This window comes from Prionailurus bengalensis, chromosome B3 (genome assembly GCF_016509475.1).
Source record: "Prionailurus bengalensis isolate Pbe53 chromosome B3, Fcat_Pben_1.1_paternal_pri, whole genome shotgun sequence".
In the NCBI taxonomy this organism is placed as follows: Eukaryota; Metazoa; Chordata; class Mammalia; order Carnivora; family Felidae; genus Prionailurus; species Prionailurus bengalensis.
Genome location: NC_057355.1, coordinates 32070693 through 32094978, shown reverse-complemented (window position 1 = coordinate 32094978; position 24286 = coordinate 32070693). Strand labels below are relative to the sequence as shown.

Here is a 24286-nt window from a genome sequence, read left to right as displayed (position 1 = left end):
ACTTTCTTGAATGTCACACACTCAGGACCAGGCACCAGGCTGGCCTGACCTAGAGGCCTTAAGCTGCCAGCTGGTCCTGAAGCTCATTCCCACCCACCCACCCAAGCTGGGTTTGGGGATCCAAGGAGCATTCGTAGGAGCCCTGAGAAGGAAATGGATTTGTTTGATTTATTTTTTTTAATGCTTATTTAAAAAGAGAGTGTGTGAGAGAGAGTGTGTGTGCAAGCGGGGGAGGGGCAGTGAGAGAGGGAGAGAGAATCCCGAGCAGTCTCTGCACTGTCAGCGCAGAGCCCGACTTGGGATTTGAGCTCACGAACCATGAGATCATGACCTGAACTGAAACCAAAGCGAGACGCTTAACCAACTGAGCCACCCAGGTGCCCCGGATTTGTTTTGTTTAATTCGTAATTTTGTGGAACATTTTTAATGACTGGGTAGAATCTCCTATAAGAAGGTTCATATTGTGTACATATAGTATTACATATTCCTATTTCCTCTTTTGTGAAGCTTCTATTCATGTCTTTTTTATTGTGGTGATGCTTCCAGATCTCTGTGTATTGGGGATATTCATCCCTTTATATATATTGCAGATATTTTCTCCTATTTGTTTTTTCTCTGGACTGTGGTGAATTGGAGGCTATCATAGAAGTTGGTGTGGATTGTTAATGTAATCCGAGCGATCAGTCTTTTCTTTATGATTTCTGATTTTTGCGGCATCTTCGAAAGAGTCTTTCCTTGTCCAAACGCCACAACTCCCATGGGTAGTACTTACTCACAAGTACTGGCTACTTGGGTCATGAGCCCGAGGGCGTATACGTTGTGGCCCAGAGAAAGCTCGGCATGTCCAGAAAACACTAACGGGGCAGAGCAGAGACCTCACAAGGTGGAGACACAGACCCCATCCCACTGCCCACTCTGCCCGCTAGCAGAGCCGAGGGCCCAGACCCAAGGGCTTTGGTCTCCCTGAGCCTGATTCCCCACCTAGGAGAGGGCCCTCCAGTGGCCTTTGTGACTCCCAAGCAAGTTTAGATGCTGAAACTAGAAGGAACATGAAAGGCCATTTTTTAACTCAAAGCCCTTAAGATACAGCTGGGGAACCCGAATCCTGGTGAGGGGGGACTTTGGTCCTGATGCAGACATAGCTCCGAGGGAAGCCTGCAGATTGTCCTTCCAGAGGTAGGAAGGAAGGAAGGGGAAGGCTGAGAGGTTGGCCCACAGTCCCTGCTCCAGGCCTCCCTGGCCCTGGGCCCAGCCTGCCCAGCGGCACATGCCTGCGGCCCTCACCAGGAGGCGCCAGCCTGGCATCTGGCCTCATGCCCAGAAGTGAAGCACGAGCAGTTTTTGTCCAGCCTCCTGGAAGCTGTATTTCCCAGAAGGCTGTCCCACAAAGGGAGGCATAGAGGCAGTAGGGGACAGAGAGAGGACACAACTCATGGGCCTGGTCTGCAGAATCACTGGTTGGGCTGTGGGGCTACCGTGATGCTGGGTCCTCACTTCTGGGGGCCATAGGAGGCTGGGGACAGGCCCTGTACCCCCACAGAAACAAGGGGGAGGGGGCCACCATCTTGGGCTTCTCCTGGGCATCAGGGTGACGGAGAGACACGTTAGTCACCCCTCCTGACCTCACTGCAGAACCTTAGGCCTTCCACAGGGAAGATTACAAAACCATTCCAGATATCCCCACTGACCAGGTGGGAAAAGTAAGACCCCACTGGGAGCTGGGGCAGACCTGGACTGAAACCTACATTTCTGGACACTCCAGGTTGCTGGTCTTGCTCCCCTGGCACTAAACCAGAAGACTAAGCCTGATGGAGAGTGGAGTGGGTTACGGGGGGCACACAGTGAGGGTGGGACATTGGGAAGGCAGTATCTCTGACCTATGAGGCGAGAGGTGACACTGAGCCTGTTTCCCCCCTCCCCGTCCCCTTCCTTCTGGTAGGGGTTCTTTCTGCACATTGACCTCCCTCCCCTCCTCCCATCATGGCCTGGCAGGGGAGAGGGGGAAGGATAACTCTCAACACCTCTGCAGATGGTGATAGGCGCCCCCTGGGTCTTGCGGAGGGGGCCTTCCTCAGGCAGAAGGAGGGGTCTCTCTGTAGAGCTGGCACTTCTTGGGCTGGGGGTTTCTCACCTCCTAATTAGTCATCTTGTTAGTCAAGGACCACAGATTGTACCAAGAAGGCCTTTGTGTTAACATCAGATCTGTAGGAAGTGAGGGAACAAGCCACAGGGATGGACATACAGGGGAAGAGGGACCCACCCAGACAAAGGCTTGAAGGTGGGAGCCAGCTTGGGATGTGCAAGAAACCACCCAGAGGCCAGCGGGGCTGGAGCCAGTGGGCAAGACGCCCAGGGGCATGAGGCGAGGTCGGTTTCCTGGGCCAGAGTGTGTAGGTCCTGACGGGCCAGCGAAGCTCTGAAGGAAACAGGGAGCCACTGTTTTGAGCAGTGACAGATCTGGTCTGATTGAAATCTGTAAAGGATCACTCTGGCTGCTCTGTGAGATGGGCAGGGTGGAGGGAGTGCCAGAAAGGAAACAGTCAGGCATGCAGAAGGGGTCAGATTCTGGACATGGTTTCATGAGGTTTTTTTTTTTTTAATGTTTATTTTTGAGAGAGAGAGTGCACGCGAGTGGAGGAGGGGCAGAGAGAGAGGGAGGCGAGGATCCTAAGCAGGCTCCAAGCTGTCAGCGCAGAGCCAGATGTGGGGCTCGAACTCATGAACCCTGAGATCATGACCTGAGCCGAAGTTGGACACTTAGCGGACTGAGCCACCCAGGGGCCCCCTAGACATGGTTTGAAGGCAGGGCTGGTAGGCCATGCTGTCAGGGCTCATGTAATGTTCACCCCGCCACTATCATCAGAACGGAATGACGTTAAGAGGCGTCAAAGTCCTCAGGCCCTTCCCTTTCCCTCTGCCCAGAGGCTTCTGAGAGCCAGGAGTCACTGCGCCCAGAACCCCCAGGCTCAAGGTGGGAGCAGACAATGTGTGGGGAACTGGGGCCCTCACACAGGAAGCAGGGCAGCTTCCAAACAGGCTGGTCCAAGCCCACATTGTCCCATTGGGGAAACTGACTCTCAGCATGACGGGGCTTCGGGTCCATGGTGTTGAGGAGCAGAGCTGGTTTAAACCCAGCTCTGCTGACGCTCGGTGCTCATCAGGACTGAGCCAGGGGATCCCCCCTACCAGGGCCTGCCCCCTGTCAGGGTCTGACAGACTGAACTTGCTATTTTTTTTTTAATGTTTATTTTTGAGAGAGAGAGAGAGAGCACAAGCAGAGGAGGGGCAGAGAGGGAGCGACACAGAATCTGAAGCAGGCTCCAGGCTCTGAGCTGTCAGCACAGAGCCCGACGCGGGGCTCGAACTCACCACTGTGAGATCATCACCTGAGCCGAAGTCGGACACCCAACCGACTGAGCCACCCAGGTGCCTCATGCAAACTTTCTAGATAAAAGGTCCCAACCCTTCAGGTCCTCCTCTTCCAAGCAGCCTTTCCTGATTGCCCGGCCGCTGCTTCTGTCTCCTCTCAGCAGCTCTCACTGAATACCATGGTCCTTCAGGCCCTGAGTCACAAGCTGGTGAGGTGGTGAGCTCCCACATGTGTGTCCGCTTGGGGCAGCCAGCCTAGGGGGCGCCATGTGCAGGCAGGTGCCACTCCTTCCTGGTCTGCAGGGTTCTCTGGGGAGAAGAGAGAGGGGCATCTGGGACAGACACGTTCGTCCCTTTTCATTAATGCCTTGGGTGACTCCATGGATGTGGATGAACTTTGTAAACTGTAAGGGGCTGTGCACAGGAAGGACCTAAGGTGACAGATGGACTGGGCTGAGGTTACAGGAGAGACCGAGGGAGAAGGCCAGCTGCAGGTGGGATTTAGGAATTAGAGGCAAGGGCACCCACAAAAGCAAAGGTTTTAGCAGTGAGACTGGACTTGAGAGATGAAGCCCTGTCTCCCTCCGCAGGAAGTGATCACGGACTGGGGCAGACGTGGGGTGTGGGACAGAGGTAGGGAGAAGATGGGGTCAAAGGCAAGTGCCCTATAGTTCCAAACTGGGTGGGGGTGGGTGGATGACAAAGGGAAAGGCACTTGGTGGGGAGGGGATCGGTGAGGGACTGGAGTTCTAAGGAGGCAGTAAGGGCAGGGGACCACCGGGAAGAGGCCACTCAGCCCTGGCTCTCTCCACAGGTCACCGAGAGCCCAGAGGAGCCCCTGAACACCTCACAGAGTGTGGAATCTGTCACCAGCCACCTGTCTCCCCCTAATAAGGAGACCATCATGGTCACTCTCCACGGGGCCACCAACCTACCCACCTGCAAGGATGGCTCTGAGCCGTGGCCATACGTGGTAGTGTAAGTGGTGCCGGGAGTAGGGGCAGGGGCTGGTGCGCGGCTGTGAGCAGAAACCAGTGGATGGATATTTGGAATGCGAGCAACCAAATGTGAGCAGAAACCAGTGGATGGATATTTGGAATGCGAGCAACCAAAGGTTGGGGGAGGGGACTGTGATACCCAGAGGGGAAAGCCAAGTGTGAATCACACAGGGGCTGGAGGCTCTGTACGCGTGAGGCCTGACATCTTCCCTGCTGCGTGGGAAGCTGTTCACCAGGACTGGGGAAGGAAGGAAGAGCCACTCCTTGATCCCACAGCCAGCTGGGCAGGGCTTGGCCACAGTTTGACCTCAGGGAGGCAGGGCCCCTGGATACAGAAGCCTGGGCTGGGCTGAGCTCGGAGTGGGGTGGTGATCAAAGGAAGAAGGCCTGAGCCTGCCTCTCCGGGACTCTGGGTGCCCCATCCCCCCACGCCCTATTCTGGGATAGGTCCTCACAGCCATCTTCCTCCTTGCCCCCCCCCCCCACTTCTCAGGTCATTTCTATCTTAGGGACTTCCCTAGTTCTGGTCCTTTAATGCACCCCACGTCCCCTGTCAGCCAGCTGCAATCAGGCTGCACGCTTCTCCCAGCCTGGTGGCCGAGTGAGGCCCGCCACGCCATCTGCTGCCCACGCTGTGGGCCTCACTTCTCCCAGGAGGGCATCAGGGGGTGACAGGGTGTCCATCCGGCCAACCTTCCGTACGGAGGTCGGACATCCGTTCAATCTTGGTTGTGAAGCACTGCACAGTAACCCCTCCGCCAAGCTTGTCATCCCTGAGCCCCTCTGTAAACAGTGGGAGCCACCAGGGCCTCCCCACAAGCTACTCTACATCTCCCCTCCTCTACTAATTCCAGTTCAGTGCCTGCCTCAGGCTTTTGCCCACATGTCCTTTGGGGGAGTGCCTGCCCCAGCCCTCACCCAACACCTGCTGAAATCCCACCTTCAAAGCCTTATTCTTGACTGCCTCCTCCTCCAGGCAGCCACCAGAGTTGAGCTCTCCTTTCTGGAGCTGCACAGTAATGGCAACTCTGATCTGACACACTTCACATAAATACAGTTATGGGCTGTTCTTCTGTTCCCCAAACTGGGGCTCCAGAGGACACATCCCAGGTCTTCCATTTCCCCACAATGCGCCCAGCCTGGGCCTGAGCGCCGACTTAGGGATCAAGGAGCCACGGAGACAGCCAGCCAGTAGCTATGACAACAACCCCCGCACCTCCACACAGTTGAAAGGAGGGTAGATGGTGTGCTCGAGACCAACAGGTGGGACACTTGCTTGTCTCAAAAGGCCCATTTCCACCCACCCACCCAGCTCCTCGGCCCTCCCCTCCCCCAACTCCATTTCCGCCGTGAGGAGGGACAGGTGGCAGAGAGTGGGCTTGGCAGGGAGCTCGCCTTCTCCCCTCAGCTATTTCCATAAACCAATTATCGCCGATCATCTCGGGAGATTGAGGCCCTGCCTATCACCAAGCCAGCCTGGGCGGTGGGGCGGGGAGCGGGGCGCCGCGTTGCTCTGCGGCGGGCACCGCGACCCTCGCCTTCACCCGGTTGCCATGGGAACGCGCGGCGGGAGCCCAGCCGGCCGGAGCCTGGGTGAGGGGTGTGGGGGCGGCGGGGAGAGCGCATGGCTGCACCCATCTCCACCCAGGGAGGGGGCAGGGAGCAGAGCCCGGCCGAGCCTGCGGCCCCGCGTTCCGGGGCGTTCCAGGGCTCCTGGCGGCTGAGCCGCCACCAGCCCCGGGGGTGCTAATGAGATGCAAATGACAGCAGAAGGGAGGGCTTCTGAGAAGGAAGGCCCAGCTGTCAGGAACCTGAAAGAGGCTTTCGCAGCGAGCCCCCAGCCCCAGGCAGGAACCCCAAAGGGACGACCCAGACCCTCAGAAGCCAGAAGCCCTGGGAAGAATCTGATGTGCCCTGGATGTCTGATTCCACGTACGCCATTAACAAAGCAGACCACAGGCATGAGAAGCCAGTCCCCCGAAGCGTTCCTTCCTCTCACGATGAATATTGCAATGCTTAAAGTATATAGGGTATATATTTAATATATATTAATAATATTGATCTTCCATAGTCTTTCAAAACACTTCTCATCATTCTCATGCCTGTGTTTCTGGTGCCCTCAGCTTGGTCTCCTGGCTGAGCCTCCTGCTCTCTGCCATCCCTAGGGGTCTCACCTCTGGGGCTTCCTGTCCCTGCCTAGTTCCGCCCTCTCTCTGGGTCTGTTGCATCCCCAGCAGGCCGACCTGCGGGGACAATGATGGAGTAGGAGTTAAAGCACAGGCCTAAGAGTACCCCGGAGTCATTTACTCATTCAGCCCATTAGTGGGGAGCTGAAGAGAACTCAGGTCTAATGATGGGGACTCCCTAGCTGGGGGCTTGGTCACTTCACTCCTGTGCAGGCTCCAGCCTTAAGCCGATCTAGTATAATAGAGCACACCTCTCGCCGTGATTGACCCAGACCAAGAAGTCCACATGGCTCATCTTGTGGTTCCAACTCTTTCCATCTGAGCCATTGACCTGCTTCCAGTCTGACCCCTCTACTCCTCTGAAATAGCTTTCTCTAAAATGACGGCTGTGCTTGACCCCATTACGTCCGCTGGGCATCTCATCTTTCCAGATGCTGGCCTGTCCCAGGTTTCAACCCTTGGTCGCTCCTCTTCCTCTGTACTGTCTGCATAACATCCTCATCCTGCTGCCAGTAGTCATATTCCTCCCCCCACCCCAACATCCCCCCCCCCCTCCATCCCCAAGTCCTGTAAATGTGTCTCCTGTATCTGAAATCTGGCTGCTTCTCTCTGCCGGCTCGCCCCACCTTAAGCTTCTGCACTTTTCTCTTCTTAGCACATCTGATCTTACCCATCTTCAAACCCCAAGGGTTCTCACTGCTCCCACGGTAAAGAGGATTCTAGACCCAGCAAGGTTGGGTCCTTGCGGCCCCCTCCAGATCCCCAGCAGCATGACTCCCGTCTCCCTTTCTTCGCTCCAGCTGTACCACGTGTCTATCTCTCAGTTCTCTGAGTAGACCCTGTTTCCTCCCTCCCTAGGCCTTTCAGGATCCCTCCCCCAGAACATTCTCCCTTCCCCTTCCCTCTTTGGATCCCAGGTAAATCACCTCCTCCAGGAGGTCCCCCCTGACCTCCCAGACCAGGCCAAAGTTTCCTACATTCCACGCCTCCCTGGGACTTTGTACTTCTGCAGTGTCACAGCTGGCCTTACAAGTTTGATGTGCTTTCATGGGATTCCTGGCTTACTCTTCCTCGAACCTACCCCCATAGTGGCCCTCTAGTTCAACAAGTGACCACCAGGTCTGTATTGCTCCCCATTCTATCCCTACTATTTAACACAGCACCCGGAGCATAGGAGGCTGTCAATAACTGTTGAATGAATCCGGCCCCATTTCTAGCTTGCTCTGTGACTTTGGGAAGGTTCCTTGTCCTCTCATTGCTCAAATGCCTCTCCCAGGAAGCTGCCTCAGAGGGCTGTAGGGATGGGGAGCCAGTAGGAGATGCTGACAGGTGTGAAGTATGACACAGAGTAAAGGTTACCCCCAGTGCCCACGGTGGGCATGGAAGATCTGTCAGAAGAAAGCGGTGGGGCAGTGGAGAAAAGCGAGAATGGGATCAGGAAACCCCAGAATCTGGCTCACTGCCCCTGACAGGGTAGTCCCTGTCCCTCTCTGAGTCTTAGTCTTCCCGTGGCCAGGATGTCTATTCTGGTCTCTGTGCTGTTTCAAGGCTTGCCAAGCTGATTCGTGCTCTGGCCTGGGAAATAGTGTCCGTTCTTAAGAGACAACAAGAGCCCCAGCTGTACATGCAAGACAGATTCCAAGTCCAGGTCTGCTGGGCCAGTGCCCGGGGCCCCAGGTCTCCCCTGACCGATCTGAGCCTGAGCAGTGCCCAACACCTGCCTCCTGGCCTGGCACAGAGAGACCTGCCAGTCAGAGCCCAGCAGGGACCAGGAAGGCAGTGGCCCTGACAGGTGGGGGGGTGCCCTCACAGGCAGGGTCTGGGGAAGGGGCCAGCCAGGAGACATCCTGTGGGGTTCTAACCCTCGGCCAAAGGATTGGTGGCTGGGTTGCCAGTTGGCAGTGGCTGCTCTGACCGCCTGCTGCCCAGAGCTAAGGAACAGGGCTGGAGCCAGGACCGGGAGGGGAAGGGCTGCTTCCTCTGTGCACGTGGGGGAAGGCTTGGCCGGAGCCACAGTGGGCGGGGCAGAGCACAGGTCAGAGCCAGTGAGTCATATTTGGAGGATCTTTGGTTTTCTTGGGTGAGCCTGAGAGCCCTGACCCTGGTCCCAGACTGAGACTGACCTTGGTCATACGCTGAGCCCTGACTCCGGTCATAGACTGAGCCCTAATCACACACTGGGCCCCTACCCTGGCCACAGACGGAGCTCTGACCCTAGTGACTAATTGGAGAAAGTACTGAAAGTAGGACAATTGTGTAAGGTCCTCGTAGGACAAGGTTAAAGGTCATATTTACCAAGTGCCTACCATGTACTTGGCAAATATGCTAGGAATGTGTATGTTTGTCCATGTGTGTGTACGTGTGTGTGTGGTATGTATGTGCTTCCCATAATTTAATCATCACTTAGTCCTTTGAGCTAGGTAAAATATTATCCCCATGCAGATGAGGTCACTAAGGGCTCAGCATATTTCTGTGAGGTGGCCAGAGTCACAGAACTATAGTGCATACCCAAGCCAGGATCCAGGATTCCAAAATCTAAAAGCTTTTTCAACCTCACTCCCTGACTTGATCCTCATGCGGTGGTTGCCCCTCTTAGAAGGGGTGTTGGCCTCAGGGTCCTAACCCAGACTTCCAGAGAAGATCCAGTGAGCAGTCTGAAGACCCTTCCTGGGATCTGGATTGCCCACACCTTCCCCCCGCCTGGCTGTGAGCCTTGGCCAAAGGCTCCAGAGGGCAGGGATTTGGGCAGAGTGGGTGGAGGCCTGGCATGACTCATAGGTGACCCGTGAGCTTGTCTCAGCAGCCAGAGGGCTGGGCTCAGCAAAAATAACAAAAATACACACAGTGACAGTGAGCATGGGACAGTGCCAGGAAAAAAGCAGCCCCCATTTGCTGATGGTGGCCCATGCTGAGCTCACGCAGAGCTCGGTTCTTCTGCACCCTGGCTCTAATACAGCAGCCCTGGCAGGCAGGTTGCATTAGCCCCATGTGATGGCCAAAGAGGTCAAGACCCAGGGAAGTGAAGGGACTTGTCTGGTTGGCCAGTAAGAATGGAGCAGATAAAGATAAGTGTCCCTGTTTGGCCACTAGTGACTCCCTCTGGTAGAGGCCAAGGTTCCTTCCCTTCCAGCAGGATGCTTGTGGGAAAAGGCACAGCATGGGGGAGAAGGCCCTGGAGAGGCCTGAGAATCTCGGGTCTTATCTCCCCTGCAGAGTCCCCAGCCTATGGTGTGGCCAGACCTCTCCACACCTTCTCCAAATGATGTCAGTCCCTTGAGGCTCAGAGCCTCAGAATTTTTCTTCAGTGAGAACGGCCTTGTATCCCAGAGCTGTAAACACAGCTGGTGTCAGTGGTTAAAAGGGGAGGGTTGCCTGAGACCGTCCCCCGCCCCCCCCTCCACAAGCCAGACTGAAGCCATAAGGATCTTTCCAGATGTTCCCCTATCACCGCCATGCAGGGCCCCTGAGGTCCTTCTCATGCCCGAAACACTTATTCAGACCCGAAAAGCATGAGCTCTTCTGCAGAGGCACTGGAATCCTGGAGGGCAGCCCAAGAGGCCAATGCTTACAAAGAGAAGCAAGTTTTAATGGGGAGATTTCAGGCAATGAGGCAGGCCAGTGGGGAGCTTTCCTAGTGTCCTCATTGTATAACACACAGGCTGTCTCAACTGCTTATTTCTAAGCACGGGCAAAGCTGCTGACAGGGCCCCTCCTTCCCCCACCCCTGCCTCCGGGGCATCACAGATGGCCAGGAAGTGAGGTCCCCCCTCGGGGCTTTGACTGGCTTCTGTGCCCCTTGCTTGCCACCTCAGGCTTCCAGGTCAGATGCTGCATGGTCTGGCATCCATCAAAGAGGGAGGCAGGCTACTGGGCAGGGAACTGGGGCTTGGGGTCCAGTTCAGCTCCTCCTGCCCTTGTGCTGTCTCCCTACACGCAGTGAGCTTCCATCAGAGGGAGGGGCACCGGGGGCAGCAAAGTCAGTGCCTTCAGGCCTGAGGAGCCGGCTCCACAGATGCTGAAAGCGGCCGGGTGTGTGAGACCAAGTCAAGAGCGCAGGGCTCCTTCGGGGAAGCAGCCCCCAGTCAGCCCCTCGGGTTCCTGCCGTGGAGGACTGTAGGCTTGGGTTGTGGGCTGTCTCTGTTTTTCATGAGAAGTCAGAAATCCACACTGTTGTGTGAAATTAGCCAGTTTCTACACACAGACCAAACACCTCTGCGCAGCCGAATCTCTGGGCCTCGCGTCATGTCTTCTCCTCCTGATCCCTCCACCCATTCAGACTCAGCCTCCAACTTGGCCAGCTGTCCTCTTCTCCCAGGGGCCTCCCCGTGGGGACCCACTCTCTATATGTGTCTCAGAGGCACACCCCCCCCTTCCTGAAGCCCCCTCTTTCTTCGCTTCCAGGATGAGCCCCCTTTGATTCCCTCTTCTTTCTGGCCACTCCTCTGTGGGATCCTTTCACCCCATACCCGGTCAATGTTGGTGCTCCCTGTTTAGTCCTTGGCATCTCCCTGGATCTCTCATTCCCCCCAACTCCCTGAAGATCTCCCTCATCCCAGGCTACCCCCAAGCCCCATCCTGAAGGTCCAGGAATGTCTAGCTCCAGCCCAGTCCTCTCTCCTGCCCTGCAGCCCCATGGACCCACCAGCCGATGTATACTCCACCACAGACTCAGCCTTCCCAAACTGGCCTTCTCGTCCCCTTCCCCCCTGCCCCCCTGGGGCTCACCATCCATCCAGAAGCCTGTGAGATATGGAACACTGTCTTGAGCTCAGAGATGTTTAAAGTATGAGCCCACGCAGTCGGTAGGGCTGAGACTCAAACCCACAGCCTGTGAGCCTGAACACTAATCCACTCTCTCCGGCCTTCAGCATGACTGGCCCAGAAATGCTCAGGAGGCTGTGGGGTTTTATCCCTGGGGAGGGCAGGCGGTGGCTGCCCCCAAACAAAGGTAGGGGCAGATTTGCTGGCCCTGAGTGGGGAGAGAGGTTGATTGTCCTGTATCTCCCTCCCTGTCACCCGTTGCCTGACTTTCGGGCAGCTCTGGGGCCTGTGGAAAGTGCCGTGTACATGCTAGGGTGCCCTAGGGGGTGTTGGAGAAGCAGGGCCTGGGGCCAGCCTGTGACTATGACTGGGGGCCCTTAGGATGTCAGTGTGGCAGGAAAACCAGACCCAGGATCCGGCCCTGGGGCCCCAGGGCCTTCAGGGAGCCCAGTTCCCGCAGCTGGGCTCCGCTTCCCTCCCTTTGAGAATGTACTTGTGCTTAGAACTTGAGATCTGAACCCTCCTCCCAGCCCAACAGCTGCTTCTGAGGCAGTACTGAGAAGCTGCCCCAGATCAGAGCAGGTTCCCAGCAGTCTGGGCCAGGGGCCTGGCCTAGCAGAGCTGGAGAGGAAAGGAAGGTTCTGCCACACCTTCCCCCATTCAGTAAACACTTGCTGGGTCCCACTGTGCCTAGGTGGGAACTGGAAACAGCTTCAGCAGTGACAAGACAAGCCCTTGAGGGGCTCACCTAGCATGTGTATGTGTGTGTGTGTGTGTGTGTGTGTGTGTGTGTGTGGTGGGGGTACTAAACAGATAATACCCACTTGTCCTTTGCCCACAGTCTCCCAAGGCAGAGGGCGACTGAGCAGGCTCCAGACCCCAGCCAGCACTTGGGTATTTGGGCCCCTCGGGAAGGCTGGTCTCTTGGGAAGGGGGCAGGAGGCAGGGCTCTATGTCTGAGATGCCAGACTCAGAATGTGGACCATACACCATGCAAGTTAGGCCAGAGACAAGAATGAGAGTGATTCAGGTCATTCTCCTGAGGTTGGGAAGTTCACCTATATGTCTGTCCACATTCCTCTTGCGCTAAGGCTACATCCACGAGAAGTTGATACTCAGAGAGGGGGTGTCCAGAGTGATCAAGAAGCATCTCAAGTCATGGAGAGACCTCCCAGGGCTGTTTCACCCAGGCCTATACCTTGCCAAGGGACTATCATTTCATCCCGTAGGGCCATGGTATTTCCTAGCCAGCTGTACCCTCTCCCTTCCTAAGAAGATGTTTCTCTGGGCCCCTCGCCAAGCTAGGCCACAGGGTTGACCACAGCTGGACACTCCAGAGGCTGGCAGATAACACTTGCCCATGCACCACCTTCTGCTTCCATGAAGAGAAAAGTTTTCCCTAGAAAACCAGGAAATCCTCCCTGGGAGAGGATGCAGGGTATGACCATGCCCAACAGACTGGAGCTTGAGTCTGGCTTTGCACCCATCACAAAATTCTGTGGGGTGAGGTTTTGCCCTGGGTCGTATGGACCGAATCCCCCTGCCCTGCTGCCTCCCTGAGCATGGAGAGGGGTGCATGGTTGACCCTGAGGGGCTCCCCTGAGAACAATGGGATTATTTCAGATGAAGTATGGGTAGGAAAGTGAGGAGCAGAATTCTTGTTTTGTAGAAAGAATTTTCCCTCTACCGGAGTGCTCGTTTCTGATTTCCAGGGCAGCACCCGCCCCTTGTGGGAAGGTACGGGGTGGGGGGGAGCAGCCATGCCCATGTGGACGGGGAGTTGGCTGGCCTCCAGTGCTCCAGAGTCGGTGGTTCCTTAAATCGAGGCCCACCTGTAGTGGTGTAGCACCATCAGCAATTAGTGATGGTTCATTAGAGTCCAATTAATAAATGAAACCCAGGATGAGAGCCATTGCTTTGCTGAGAATAACAGCCCTTCTTATGCCTCAAGTGGCAGCCTCCCAAGAGCTCACAATCCACAAGAACCAGCTGTATTGGGGGCTGGATGGGGGGCACACATGGAAGGGGGATGTTGATGGTGATGGGCTATTGTCTGGTACGGTGGGAGGGGGAGAGAAAGGAGCTTCAGACCAGACATTCCTGCCTGGGGTCTTAGCTCCTCTTTTGAGGAAGCCTTCTTGCCCAGCAATCCCAGGGGAGCCTGGCCAAGGCCAGAGGTAAGAAGGCAGGGCTTTCTCCTCCTTCCTGTCTGGCCTCAGAGGACAATGCACATGGGTGTGGAGAGAAGAGGGCTGGAAAAGGCACGAGGTCAGGGAGGACCACAAGCCTCCCTGTTGTCTCTGACTACCCCAACCCATGTCCCAACACACTGGGTCAGCCAGCCATGCCCTCCCCAGACCTGTTCACGGCTCCTCAAAACCTCAGGCTCTATCCTCCGATTGGAAAAGTTCTCCTCTCTGTTCAAGCCCTGCATCCTCCAGGAAACCTTGCCTCCCCAGTCCAGCCCAGGCAGGGTCACAAACCCAAGAATCCAGCCTTTGACCACCCCATTCAGGTGACTACCTCTGCAGGGGCCAACTCTCCCATTCTACCCCTGTTGCTTAAGGCTGGAGACCTGGGCAGGGGACAGGTCATTGGTTTTTTTGTGTGCCCTCCAGGGATGGAAGGAGGTCCATGCCTGGGAGTCAGGCTGCCTCAGACTTCTGGGGGATGGGGAGGCTGGCCTTCCTGGCCCAGAGGCTGACATGGAGAGTGCAAGTAGAGGGGAACTGCGCTGCCTTCTCAGGACAGAATGGGGTCCAGTCATGACACACTGGACATCTGGCCTTAAGGAATCTTAGTCTGAACCTGTTTCCTCACCTGCCTCTAAGTTTCCCAGGTGAGCAAGTGATAGGGTTGTGGAGGACCCGGTCAAAAGATTACAAGGCCTCTTGTTCTGCCATCCATCTATGTAAAGGTTCTGCCCTTCGTCCATCTTCATTCTGCCCAAGCATCTCCTTCCTTGGGGCTTCTGGGAACATCCTTCTGGTCTTCCAGGATTCCGGGTCCTGCCTAGCCAGGACCCCTGCAGCCAGAACAGGTCCAAATTAGGGTCCTCCCTTTCCCCCTGATACCCTAGGGGCTGCCCTGGGATCGACACTCAGGACAGGCAGGTGGTCTGCATCCTGAGCTTCCAAAGCCCTGGACCCTGTCAAGGCCAGACTTTGACATTTGTTCATGCTCTGACACCTCGAGGAGTGTGGGAGACCAAGCAGACAGGCAGGGCAAGTGCAGGGGGTGGGCTTAGAGAACTGGGAGGCAGCTTGAGGGCTGATACGTGGAGGAGGGTATGGAGATGGGGTAAAGTGTGGCACACAGACCTCCCTGGGGAAGCCTGTGTGTCCGTGCACACACGCACGTGCATGGGCTGGTGGAGGGGCTGGCCAGGGGAGCCTTCCTGGAGGCAGGGACAATGGCACACACCCCCACCCCTAGAGGTATACATGCTCTAGAGGGCATTTCAGAGGATGGGTGGAGGGTGGGGGAATGGCTCAGGAGCCTGTACTCACCACCCCATCAGTGCCCTGTACTTTCCCACTGCTCACCTCACCGACGGCCTCTGGGGCCAGACAACGGTCTCCCTTGGTGACAGTGTAGAAGGAAAGCAAAAAATCTGGCTTCTTCCCTCCCACTCACAGATGTGCTTGGGCCTGGCCCCCACCCCCTGCTTGGGTGGGAGCCCCAGGGCCTCCTGGCAGCTTTGTCAAACACACACATACCCCTCCAGTGCGCTGGGGGGTGGGCCTGGTAGGGAGGGGTTTCTGTTTCTTGGCAGCTTGGGACCCAGGATTGCTAAACTGTACCCCTGAACCCAACCCCAGTTCCATCCTGGTATGACTGCTCCTCCCATGACTGGATTAAGTCTAAGCCCCTGACAGCAGGCTCCAAGCACCCAGCAGCTCCCCCAGGGCCTGCCTGCGAGAGCCAGGCCAGGGCTCTAAGGATCGGAGGGAGGATCCTGCTCTTATAGTAAGCTATATGGAGGCAGGTCCTGGAGAGGTCCCTTGGGCTCGGAAGCTTCCTTAGGAGACCTGAGCCCCATCAGGGGCCAGGGGTCCTACAACCTAGCCTTCCATGTGCCCAGCTGAGAGGTGCAGAATGGGAACTAGGAGCAAGGAGTGAACTGGCCCTCTTCGCCCCTCTAGATCTCTAGTTTCTAGAATAGCATCAAGGCCTGAAGGAGTCAGCTGTGCCAGGAAAAGCCATTACCCTGACAGCCTCCCTCTACCTGCTAAAAGCCTCCCTCCTTCCCCTGGGGCCTCACCCCTCCTGAGTTATTTCATCTCCACTCACCTAGCTCTGACAAACCTCTCCTGGTGAGAGAAGGGAGGAAAGGGATGCTTGCTTAACCCCTTCTATGCCTGAGCAGCGTCAGCGCCAGCAGGCTCCCTTGGCCTTGTCCATTGTCCTTCCCCATCTCTTTCCACCTGGAATCCCTCCTGCCGGCAAGAGGGAGACAGGCTGGCAAGTACAGGTCATGGGTTCCGACCTGCATTCTGTCACTGCACTGCTTGTGGTTCGGGTCCCTTGCTCACCCTCAGTCTGTCTGCTCTGAGCACTGGGTAGCCCCCAGGGACACAAAATACTGGGTGTCCGTGCAGGAGCAGGTCAGGTGTTTGGGGTGTAGAGGACTGACCTCATCCTTACATAGAGTGTAAGGCAAAGAGGGGCAGGAGGAGGGGCTCAGACGGCACCCCTGAGTTAGCGGAGGTTAGCAAGTCAGGAGGCAGGGAGCTCCAACCCCTGCCAGCCTTGATGCCTTCTCCTCTCCAGCCTGGCAGCCTCCTTCACAGCCCCAGGCCAGAGGGGCCTTCTTCGCAGGCGTGCAGAGACGAAGTGTCTGGACCAGGGCTGAGTCTGGGAGGCACGCCCCTCATCATCCCAGCCCTCTCTCGGTGCTCCCCTGCCCCTGCCAGGTTGCCCTGGGTCAGCGACTTTTGAGAAACACCCAGCTTGTGTCATAAATGAGGGAATAACATGAACTGGGGCCTTCTGTGTGCCAAGAGCTTAACATGCTTTCTTCCCAGTCCTTATAACCACCCTGGGAGGGAGATCCCACCTACAGAGGAGGAAACTGAGGCTGAGAGAGGGCGGGTGGCCTGGTCAAGAGGTAACTGCGGCCTCAGACCCAGTTGTCATCACTGTCCTCTCCCCAGGACTCCATACCTTGGCCACGGCAGCCCGAGATCCTCAGAGGTAGACCCAGAGTTGGGGTCAAGATGGGGGGACACCAAGCCAATTAAAACAATTATGATGATTAAAAGGGCAATTAAAACGATTATGATGATTAGCACCATCATGATACTTAACAACACGTCAACTACTTTACACACATGAATTCATCTCATGCCCACAACCGCCCTGCATTATCAACCCCATTTCACAGGTGAAGGAAGTTACGTACCACAAGAGCACGTACCTTGACAAAGTCACACAGCTAATAAGGGGCAGAGCTGCGATTAGGAACTCCAGGGACCCTGTTGTCATCACCAGGCCACACTGTCTCTCAGCTGAAGCAGAGAGGAATCTCCAGCTGAGCCCTGGAGCTTGGAGACAGGACTCTTACAAGAATGGTTGTCCGCAGGAGTCCTGTAGACAATTGGGGAGCAAAGATCCAGGCTGCTGTGTCACTCAAGTCCAGAGGCCAGAGGGAGTAGTGAGGACCAGGGGGCTCTGAAGGCTTCCTGGAGGGGAAGAACAGGGTGGGCTGGGAAGGCCACAGGCTGATTTAGCTACCATATGGGGCACTTTGGCTCTGAGTTTCTGGGCCAGCTCGCCTGCGTCACACTCCCTTTGGGGGCCTCCGGGGTAGGGCCAAGGCTGGTGAGGACACCATCTGTGCTTCCGCCTGGGGAACCATTGGTGCACAGCACCTCCCCCTCCTGAGTACATGGCGTGGCTCCCCCTGCTCCAGGCTCTCTGGGATGGTTCCTCACCCATGATTGCTGCAGTTAATGTAACAGCGCTATTTACAGCCCCAACATAATAACCTCCTCAACAGAAGAAGTATTAACTCTCTTGCTGAACTGTTTGATGGCTCGGGAGCTCAGGGACATAAGTGTCAGATACCCGTGGGATGCACTGGGAAGCAGAGGACCCAAGATCCCACCTCTCCTTGGACAGGCTGGCCCTGCACAACCCCTCACTGCCCCCCTGCCTTGCCCCGTGCCCAGCTCTAAGTGTCCAGCCCAGGGCCCTGCACGAAGTGGGTGCTGCAAAAGACAGTAGTGTGCATGTGCTCCATTGAAAAGGTTCAGAGCCCAGGAAGCTGGGCCGAGCCTTGGGAGTTGGGCCAGCAGCTTAGGGAAACGAAGGTCAAAGGAGAAGCCAGCCAGGCGGGCACCACACAGCCGCCCTGCCCAGAGACTTCCTCCCACTGAACAGAACCTAGAGAAGAGAGGATGGGGAGTCTATGCACACAGGTGCCTGCTGGGGAACCCTGCCAAGGCAGAGGGCAGGAAGTCAGACAGGCAAGGAGTCTACCCCCATTCCCATCCCCACCCTTGGCCTCGGGTGCCTGAGTCCACGTGAAGACCTCAGTGGTGGCCGGAGAGACAGGGTGGTCTCCCAGGCGGTCAGGGCAGCCAAGGAGAGAGACCTGGTGTCCCCTGGGCCTGGGATGACAAGAGTGTGTCTGCCTGGGGGGGAGCTCTCCATTCTCTGTCCACCCTTTGCTCAGATTTATGGACAATATGTCTAGAAGGGGTAAGCAGCAGGCAGGACACCCTTCCTCTGACTCAGCCTGCTCCTCCCCTCCCCAGGGAAACCACATCTGAGGATGTGAAGGACCAGAACGCCAAGGCAGTCACGTCTGTGACCACAGAGCCCACCATAGCCCCCATCTGGGGGGACACGGTCAAAGTGGAGCTCCAAACTGAGGATGCGGGACAAGAAGGTGAGGCGGGGGCGAAACGTGGCTTGGCGTGCACGGGAGGGGTGTGAGGCAGAGGCAGGCTCCCTCTTGAGTCAGCTGGAAGCCACCTGAACACCTCTTTGGGCTCAGTTAAAAGCACTTTAAAGAAAAAAAATCATAATACTGTCACGCCTCATCTCCTCAGTCTGCTCGAAAAATGAGTTGTTCCACATAAATGAATTTCCCAGACAATGAAAGCTTATCTTTTTACGGCCGCTGTTATTATTTTCATGGTTGTTATTACTACCATCTCCCACTGAAACGGCACATTACAGCTTCCTGGCACATCCCCACACATCGCTCACTGGGAGCTCCTCCTGGGAGGAGCAGTGCTGTTCCCATTGCTTAGATGGGAACACTGAGTTTCAGGGAACTGGCCCAAGCTCAGGTAATCAATAAGTGGAGGACCTAGGATCAGCCATACACACTCTCGCTGAGGCTCCAGTGTTCTAGCTTTTTCCCTAGAATGGTTCCTTATCCTGCTTTGTCTCCTGGGCACTGCCCATTGTGAGACAGCGGTGTCCCTGTGCTTCCTGAGGGCCCCGGGCCACTGTCATAGAAACCGCCTACTAGTTCCTCTGCCTCCACCCCCGGAAGCCTTTCCAGCTCCTGTCTTTCAGCAAATTCTAACACTGGAGGTGATTTAAGTCTTTCAAGGCAGGGCTTACACCGAAATCTCCAGGTACAGGTGTACATGAGTATGTGTGTGCACTTCGTGGTTTCCACTCTTGGGTGAGACCTGGGGCTGGGCACCCAGGAGTATTGACTGGCAGATGCCAGGACAGCTAGGGGCACTGGCACCAGGCATAGTCAGCACAGACCCACAGGTGTGCACAGCGTCTGTGCTCTTATCCGGTCAGAAGAACCTCAAGTTCCTATCTTGCAGGTGGCCCTTCCCTCAGAGGACCGGCTTTACTTCCCCCCCTTGAAATCTCACCAGGGACTTAGAACTCCCGTCTGCCTCATAAAGAGCAGAAAGCCAGCTGCTAAAGATGCAAGAAGATGAGAGACAGAGGGTGAGGAGGCCCATCAATAAAGGGGGACAGAGCCAATTCTGGGTCACACCAGATATTTTTCTGCCTCTAAAGGGATAGGTGGGCTGTTGGGGTGAATTGAGAAAGTGTGGAAGAGGACAAAAAATTGACCTAGGATTTCACGCATGTGCCTGTGTGCGCCTGAATGTGCATGTCTCTGTGAATGCCTGCCCACTGGCTCGTATGTATGTGTGAACGTGGTGTGTGTGAGCACATGCTTGTGTCTGTACCCAGAGGCATGCATGTTTGTGTGTCATGTATGTGTGTATGCATGTGTGTGTGTGTGCATGTATCTATGTGGCTGACAGGAAGTTAGGGTTTGTGGTGAGTAGACGTGGTCCGGGACCCCACCTTGAGCTCTGCACATTCATGTAACTATAGGAAAGGACATGATGAGTCAGTGGCCTTGGGGCCCATCTGTGCAGCAGAGAGGGGACAGGACTCACTGCAGGAACAAGAGGGTAGCGAGGCCTCATGGGCAGGCAGGGAATATTGGCAGGTGCCTCTTTGCAGATTGAAGTAGCTGGATGCTCATTGGAACCTGGTTGGAACTGGTTGCTGTGGTGATGTCTGTGGTGGGGGTGGGGAGGTGGGGGCCAAGCCAAGAGGTGGAGGGAAGGGGGAGGGAGCTCAAGGAGGTGTTAATGAAAGCAAAGGGGAGTTGCAGACCCGTGTCAGGGCCAAAGCAGGCAGGTGGCAGAAATGGCTTGTTGGCCACACAAAGGGAGCGGTGGGAGGCTGGAGAGGCACAATGCCCAGAGAAGAAGCTGATGAGGCGTGTTTGTAGCATGGAGACAGGAACAGGGAGGGATGGCTGTCCATTCCCCCCAGTCACAGCTCATCTGCTGGCTTCCCACACAGGGCTCCAAAGACTGGGGTAGGAGGAGGAAATGCAGGACACTCACCCCTTCTTCAGCTTCAGCAAATTCCAACCAGATTTAGGGACTCAGGGCCCATGCGTAGTGGCCATGAGGGGCTGCAGCCGCCATAGCTACTGATGAAGTTTTGGCTGGGAGCACTGGAATCCCCTAGCTGAATTTTTTTCAGTTCTGCCCAGGGCTCGGTGAGTATACAGAGCACTACAGATGGTTAATGAAGAGGAAAATAGTGACAGCTACAAGGAGCATTTGCTTAGACTTTCATAGCTTGAAAAACACATTTCCCTTCCCGCAACAATATTAGGAGAGAGACAACGATTTTCCTTTCTAAAATATTAACATTTTGCAGAGCAGGAAAATGAAGCTCAGAGAAGTTAAGTGACTGACAAAGGTCACAGAGCAAGTTGGCGTGTTTGTATTAGAAGCCAGGTCTTCTCACTCCCAACCTCTTGTCTTATTCTACTTCCTTCAAGGCAACTTCAGGTCTTTTGGATGCCCATTTCCGCATTTCCCCTTCTTTCTTTCGAGCACAGATCCCACTTGGCCAGCTCTTGAGGGACTCTGGCAAATGTATTTCCCTCTCTGTTTCCAGGGTAGCAGTGAGAAAAAAGAAGAAAGGAAGAGTAATTAACAAAACTCTTCTCCTCCTCTGCCTCCTCCTCTTCCTCCTCCTCATCCTCCTCCATATGCTCCTCCAACAGTCATTTTTAAAATTCTTTAATGTTTGTTTATTTTTGAGAGACAGAGAGACAGAGAGACAGAGTGCAAGCAGGGGAGGTGCAGAGAGAGAGGGAGACACAGAATTCGAAGCAGGCTCCAGGATCTGAGCTGTCAACACAGAGCCTGACGCGGGGCTTGAACTCACAAACTATGAGGTCATGACCTGAGCCAAAGCTGGACACTTAACTGACTGACCCACCCAGGCGACCCTCCATATGCTCATCCAAATGACCCACCCAGCTCCAAGTGACCCAGCCACACAGGGCTCCCAGACTGCTGAACCCGCCCCTCCAGCAGCTGTCCATGGTGCTGATGTGTCCTTGTCTCAAGAAAGAGGCAAAGAGCAAGGGGCTACCCCAGTCTCCATCAGGTACTCTCGTCCTTCCCATCCTCCCTTTTCCATTCTTCTCTAGATCTTTTAGATCCTTCCCTCCTCCATCTCTCTTATTCTCCTCCCTCTCCTCCCTACTCGTTTTTTCCTCCCTCCTCATCTCCTCTTCTCTCTCACACCATAGACTTCCAGAATGAAAAGATGCCTCCAGGGTTACAAGCCTAGCCTCTCCCATCAGCCATTTACTAGCTGTGTGATGGCGATCAAGTAATATAAACCTCTCTTAGCTCCACTGTCCACAGTTTAAAAACAGATGGTGATGCCTACTTGAGGGGTTGTGGTGGCGATTTGTTGGAATAATGACTCAGGAGCACCCATCCCCATGTCTTGCACACAGCAGGTGCTCACTAAGGAGCATTCCCATGATTATTTCTAAGTCATTGATGTTCTCAGAGTTCATCCTGAAGTTCATGCATTTTTTGACAAAATGTAGTCTCTTTAGAGGGAGTTTTCTAAGTGGTGCATTATTCTTAGTGTTAGACTAATTTTCATTTCCTTGAAGATATTTTATTGATATTGGAAGATTTCTTGAGCAAATCACTTTTCCTTACTGAGACTCAGTTTCCCCATTCACAACATGTGGGAGATAAGCCCTCCCCTTCCTGCCTGAGCTGCTGGTGAGAACGTCTTTGACTAAGGGAAGTGGCCTTATTCCTAGGAAGAGGTACTATTCCTGCTTGCGTGCATATCTCTGTGCCAGCTCATGTGTGTCTGTTGTGATGGGAGCTCCATACTGTGTGTGTCCATCTCTGGGCTGGGAGTTTCTGGACCACTGGACAGAATTGCATCTTTGGATCCCAACAGCACCTAGCACGGACACTTGCCCAGCGCCGGAGCTCAAACAGTGCTTTTAAAGTTGTGTACGTGTGTCTCCCACACATGTGTTGGTTCCTCAGCATGGCCCCTGCTCCCTGCTCTCAGCAATGTCTCACCTCCCACTGGCTCACCTCACCAGGGGTGACACTGGTCCACTAAGCCCTGTTTTGACCTTGAGCTCATTTTTTTCTCTCTTCAGATATGGTCCTCAAGGTGATGGACAATAAAAATAAAGAGGAGCTATTGTCCTACCAAATCCCCATCAAATACCTGAGTCTCTTCCACCCCTACCACTTTGAGCTGGTGAAGGTAAGTCAGGGCCCTGGGTGCTGGGCCCATGTGGGCCTGGAACAGGTAGAGGAAGAACAGATGGTAACCACCCTCATGTGCCCAGCTATTCTCTCAGAGCCTCCCATGCTCACCGTACAGTAAGATAAGTCTTGGGTCATATGAGACTCAGGAAGCACAGCTCCTGACAGGTAGACATGAATGATTTCCATGAGAAATTTGGAATTCTCCAAACTCATCTCTGTAAAACAGCCCAATAGCATGGAACATCTACTACATGAAATGAATACACCAATTAAAGATATATTCTGATTTCATGTATGTTAAAAGTGGGAATATATCTAAAAATCAAAGAAATATGGTATTTTCATAGTACCTACTGTGTTTCAGGTCCTGGGCTAGACACCATCTTTAATCATCAAGGTGAATTCTGTTTTGCACACATAGGACTGGGACCCAGAGAGAGGAATCCTCTCAACCTGGGTGAGAGAGCAAGTGAGTAGCAGAGTGGAGGGTGAGCCCAGGTCACGCTGTCTCCCAAGTCCATTCTTTCTGTGCGGCCTCCACACACTGCTTTAGCAGGAAGAAGGCCCAGGAGAGTTGGGGTGTGTGGGAAAGAAAGTGCTCCCTGGAGTGCACCCCTCTTGTAGGGAACTTGACATGAGCCTGGAGAGGGGAGCCTCAGGGACCTCAGTCCATGGTCTGAACTTCCCAGACTAGCTCCCCTGCCCGCTCCCTCTCCCCCATGCCAATTGGTGGAAGGAAGAACTCACTCTTTGATTGCATGCTAGGCACTGGGCCAGAGATGAACAGAAGCATACTTTCCCCTCAGTGTGCACTCCAGACCCTATTATGGTTTGGCGGAAAGAACAATGTGACGCAAGATTGTCTGGGTTTCTATCCCAGGTCTGCCTCTTGCTAACAATAAATCCATAGCAGCCGCTTAACCCCCTAGGCCTCTACTTCTCATTGGCAAAATAGAGACACTGAGCATGGCCATTTGGACAATTGAATGCAACAATGAGCATAAAGCCTCTAGTGAGGTACCTGGCACATTGTGGGTGCTCAGTTCAGGTCAGTTCCCCTCCTTTCCTCCCTCCCTGCTTCCCACCAGGTCCTGCGTCGGTCCTCTTTCCAAGCACCACCTCAACCATGGCCTAGGGTATTTACCTTCCTTGTGCCCCTTCCCTAAGCCTGGATGAGATACCTGGGGCAGGCAGGGCCAGGAAGGCCCAGAGAGATTCGTGACTCACCTGGAAGACAGTGCTTTAGCTGTGATTCTGTGATCATCACCCAGGCCTCCTGGCTCTCTGTCCACTTACAACCCAGGCCTTGTTATCACATCTTTACAGAGAGAGCAGGCAGGCAGTGGTCCTTGTGAGGGCGATGAAATATTCAAATAGAAAAGGGAAGATTTATTATATTGATCTTGGAAGGGCTCGCAGGGACCATGAGCTTTAATTATCAGCTCGGAGCCCCGGTGGAGCAATGCCAAGTGATTGTGTGCAGAGGGCTGGATTTATGGCCAGGGTCTGCCCCTTAGTCACTCTCCTTCTTGTGTGTCTTCTTCCCTTGCCCTGTACCCAGCCCACCCAGTCTGGGAAAGCTGAGGAAGCCACTGCCAAGACCCAACTGTATGTGACCATCGTTCGGAAAGGCAGTTTCTTCCACCGTGACATCGGCAGCAACCACACAGCTCTGGAGGTGCCAGGACTGGAGCAGGGGGTGGGGGGTGAAGGGGCAAGCTTGGAGCAGACCCCAGGCCCTCCCCTTGGCCACCTCTGGTTAGCCTGACTTTGTGGGGCATGGAGGGGTGTCTGGGGAAGAAATTAAGAAGGAAGAATGCAACAAGGCCTTCCAAGAATAGCCAAAGTACTTTGTGAAGAACCCACCCTGGGATGACGGGGATGATGGGTTAGGGATGGAGATGAA

The 24286-nt window shown here is 54.9% G+C and overlaps 1 protein-coding gene across 4 annotated transcripts in view; it reads left to right on the top strand.

Moving 5' to 3' along the window:
* CCDC33 (coiled-coil domain containing 33) overlaps positions 1 to 24286 on the top strand; it is a 108613-nt gene that overhangs the window by 20285 nt on the left and 64042 nt on the right. For 3 of the 4 annotated variants that reach the window (XM_043555027.1, XM_043555025.1, XM_043555026.1), the window contains exons 2-5: positions 4184 to 4347; positions 18076 to 18209; positions 22266 to 22375; positions 23942 to 24058. In XM_043555027.1, the coding sequence (XP_043410962.1) occupies positions 4184 to 4347; positions 18076 to 18209; positions 22266 to 22375; positions 23942 to 24058 (525 nt within the window). The remainder of the gene's footprint in view (positions 1 to 4183; positions 4348 to 18075; positions 18210 to 22265; positions 22376 to 23941; positions 24059 to 24286) is intronic. The other variant, XM_043555028.1, reaches the window with a different exon arrangement.